General features: G+C 30.9%; 1 protein-coding gene across 1 annotated transcript; it reads right to left on the bottom strand.

Annotated features, from left to right (window-relative positions):
• Positions 1 to 510: 510 nt before the first annotated feature.
• On the bottom strand, positions 511 to 1,353 carry LOC143576464 (uncharacterized). Its single transcript, XM_077060547.1, has one exon. It carries the CDS (start codon positions 1,305 to 1,307, stop codon positions 615 to 617), a length of 693 nt encoding a protein of 230 aa, XP_076916662.1. The 5' UTR covers positions 1,308 to 1,353; the 3' UTR covers positions 511 to 614.
• Between the last annotated feature and the right edge of the window lie 3,100 nt (positions 1,354 to 4,453).

Raw genomic sequence — 4,453 nt, forward strand, 5'->3', positions numbered from 1 at the left:
AAGACATACTCATATGAAAGATGCCACTCTTTCCCAATTTTAACTATGCATTTACCAAACTGCTAGCCAGATCGCTAATGATGTGACACACAACAAATAATCATCCACCCTTGTTAATAGTTTTTAAACCAACTATAAAATCAATCAGCTACTGGGATTAATAGTTCTTAAATCAAATCGAACACGAACACGAACACGATTATGCGTCTATAACCATTATATGCAGGTACCTTATGATGATCAACCAGAATACCTATGCACATATGGAAGCCGTGTATAAAGGATAAACATCCTAAACTTAATACAGAAGTCCACCATAAGCCAATATAAAGTAAAGCATAAACATAAATGCAGGCCAAACACTAACACGATTCGAGTGACGCCAATCACAAACAAATCATCAAGATTCAAGAACATAACAAAAGGCATATACTTCAAGAACGATATATATACGTACAGTACACGTACAACGTAATCAATGCTAAAGATTTGGTACATAAAATGTTTCTTTCATATAATCTTAACTTGATATAAGTAACAGCAGTCGTAAACACATATAAAATCCCCTTATTGTAACATGTATTTATTCTATCTAAAACGAAACCTCAATATACTCATTTCTTAACTCTACGAATTCGCTTAGATCCCCATACCTCCAACCGACCCGCAGGGCATCCACACGGAGCTCTAAATATAAGAACCGTCCGACCATTAACCGGCGCCATCTTCTTCAACTCAGCCTCAAGCTCCTTATGATCCTGCCCCAATTCCAATGGCTTCACATTACTATCACTATCCGCTCTCACACCCGCTAACAAATACTTAACACACTCTTCGGACTCAAGCTGGATATCGAACTCGACCGCTTTCCTCAACCCTTTACAATTCGGCTTCCCACATTTCCTAGATTTCACTTCAAGTATCTCCCAAGCAGCAATGGAGGCAATCACTCCACTAAAAGCCGCAACAATACCGATCACATACGCGATCGGAGCATCCGATACGACTTCTTGGATAATCTCAAGAACTAAAGGCAGGATCTCAATTGACTCATGGTATATAATATTAACATAAGGTATGATTAGAAACCCTAAGGCGCCTAGAACTAAAATCAACATTAAAATATCCAAAGCCGCGAATGGCGATCGGTCGCAAAACGGGTGGGATAACGGGTTGATTGAATTGGAACCGGGTTTGGATCTTTTGTTGGTTCGTGAATGGGTATTGTTGTTGTTGGTTGTTATCGTCATGTTCTTGTGGTGTTCGAAAGCGCGGCAGAATTCGATCAAGCTACGGCAATCGATCATGTCTGGATGTCAAGATTTGGAAAACCCAATTGGAAAGTGGGTGAAATTCGATGGGATTGGAAGATGGGTATGTGCAATAATATTAATTGGGTTGGTTATTGATGATGATGATGAAATGATTGATTGATAGGGTTTGGGAAAAGAGGAGGATGGGCCTAGAAATAAGCGTGCAAATGGGCGATTGAGATTTGAGGAAGAAGTCAGCGGAGTTGCAGGTAATATGGAGTTGAGGATGCGTGGATTACGAGGTTAGATCCGGAACAAGATAGCGGATTTCTTCTTTGGTACTTGTACTATGTCAAAATGACAAATTTGTTCCTTTTGAGAAACAATTTCACTAATTAAATGTGATTTAAGAATCTCATTGTCGTGATGACCTGATGTTATATACTTATCTATCTATTTTAATAAAAGACTATTCAATTTTGTCACTTGTTAGTTTCATAACCTCCTTATCTTTTTCTCAACCTATTTTAATATATGATCTCTTATCTTTAAGTAATTTCAATATATGAATTCAAATTTACTTTTATTAAAGGTAAATCCTAACCGATTTATTTATTAACAATAATGTTGAAATAAGAAAAAAGTAAATTTCAACATTGAAATTTCAGGTCTGTTAGAATAAATTTTCAAGTCACATGTAATTGTAAATTTAAGAAAATAAAGGCGCATCATTGTCGAAGACTTTGGATTTGTATGGTAATAAACTACAAATTGTTTTTAAACTAGGATTCGAGCAACAGTGCATAATATTTTATATAAGGTTGGTTTCAGATTTGGATTTAAAATTTTCTCATATGCACTTGAACTCAGGAAAATGTGTATTTTCTTAATTTTCTCTAAACATTTTGTTTAAATATTGCAAACATGGAGAATACTTATTACATAAATCTTGGTGTTTAACTTTAATTAATTCGTTAAAGTTGAATATTATAATTACAATACATAGCCCTCAAACTGCTTTAAAACATATATTTTATGGCTTGATTTATAACTTTATTATACATTTAAATATATTTAATTTAATATGCCTTATAATACAAATTATTTAATTAAAAGCATTCAAATTCAAAATTTTAAACCAAAAATCTGTTTTAATATTATCTAAGATATTGAAACCTAAATTCATAGAATATTATTTTTGTTAGGTTTTTACATAATTACAATATTATATTAACTTGTTGATTTTATTTTTAAACAAATACTATGAATTGAGGTTATGTTAGTGTTTTCTGTTGGTTAGTACATAATTCAAGTGTTTATTATGTTTTATATTCAAAATAATAAAGGCAAAATTAAAAAAATACAGTTTGTATATACTTAACTTGTAAAACACAATATCATACCTATAACACAATGTATAAAAAACCCACTAACGTTTTTTAATTTTTATAAAACAATATGGTACTCATATTAAAGATAAAGAAACGTTCGTTATTAAGGTGATTATTTTTTTTAACAGATGTCGTATAAAAAAGTTAGGGACATTCTAAAACGATAGGGGGAAATTGACATGTTACTTGCATGTGAGGAGAGAAAATCAACATCTATGTGTTCTTCCTTTTTTGCCCTTCCATATGTTTTTATAACTAATTTTCCCTAAACTAATCTCAACCATTCAAATTCAAAATTAATGATCTAGATTACTTCTTAGCCTTCCTATAAATATATATATATCGATCAATTAAGTATTTTAACAACTTTCCATAATATTAACTAATAGCTTGGAATTAGTATTCAAAATTTAAACATTTCCTATTCAATACTTTGAACTATTATAAATAAGATTTACTATCTTCACTTTATGTAACTTTACATTTTCAAATATTCTCCTAACTTAGAATAATCACTGTTATTGGAACAATAGTTTAAGGTTAGTATATCTTTGTCATTTTTCTATGAATTAAATTTATATGAAATGAGACAAATTATTTTGTTATATTTTAATTTTTGATTTTATATACTGCTTGATTATACAACTTTTAATTGTAAATTATAAAAACAATTAAAAATTTATCATATACAGAACAATAATGAACGACAAATTTATCATGATCAGTCAATTTGAGATTCTAAAGATTCTAAGGATGGTTATATTATCAAAGTTCAGGTAATCTGGTTTTTTGAATAATCATGTTTTTGGGATAAACATGAACAGATGATCTCAAATGAAATCATATTAATTGCTTAAAATGTATGATATTTTATGTGTATGAATATTTTTTTATTAGTTTCATGGATGTATTTATCATTATTTAGGGTTGGTATTACTTGAAAGAACCTTATCTGTCATACGAACAACTATACGTGGCTACATCAAGAGTTACAAGCAAACCTATATGTTACCTTATCAAGAATTACAAGCAGACATGAACTAAAGATTTTGATTTTTTGATAAATAATGTATACCGACCAATACATCAAATTATTTATAACATATTTGTGTAACCTTAGTTATGTAATTTTTACAATTTTAATATAAATTATAATTGTATTAAGAATATATGGTCATTTTGTTGACTGAATTTCACTTAATGGCTAGAGTTTAAAATTTTCATCAATTACACGTGTAATACACGGGCCTCAAACTAGTATATGTTATATACTTATATGTGTTTTTTTTACTTTTAAATTCATTCTCTTAAGGGTAGGGGTGTACTCGGGTACCCCTTCTGGGTAGGCTTTGTCGAGCGGTTACACCGTCTCTATCATTGCTGGTAAGGTAGCGGGAACCCTTTTCTGGGTTATAGTTGTTGGGGATTTCAATATAGTAACCTAGATTATTTAGAGAATCGTGTGATAACTTTCATATTAAAAGTTATTTTGGTGGTTCTCCAAAACGCTTTAATCGGATAACACTCTAAATTGAGACAAGAATTTCGTATGGAATTTGTGAGGAAGATGAACCAAAGGAAGCGTCAATAAAAGCATGAACGATATATTATCAACAGGGTAGTTTCCAGGCAGTTTCCAAGTTAGATAACTGCTTAAAGCAGTTATCTATTCAATATTCAAAATTCATTAATAAATAAACTCCAAATTAAACTTATGATTATGTGTGACATAATCATAAAATTCATCTAACTTGGACCCTTGGACCCATGCAGTTTCCAAGTTAGATAAGCCCCTTGGACCCTGCTAGG

This window comes from Bidens hawaiensis, unplaced genomic scaffold, assembly GCF_021521415.1.
Source record: "Bidens hawaiensis isolate Kalapana, Puna unplaced genomic scaffold, B.hawaiensis_p1.1 tig00001461_1, whole genome shotgun sequence".
Classification (NCBI taxonomy): Eukaryota; Viridiplantae; Streptophyta; class Magnoliopsida; order Asterales; family Asteraceae; genus Bidens; species Bidens hawaiensis.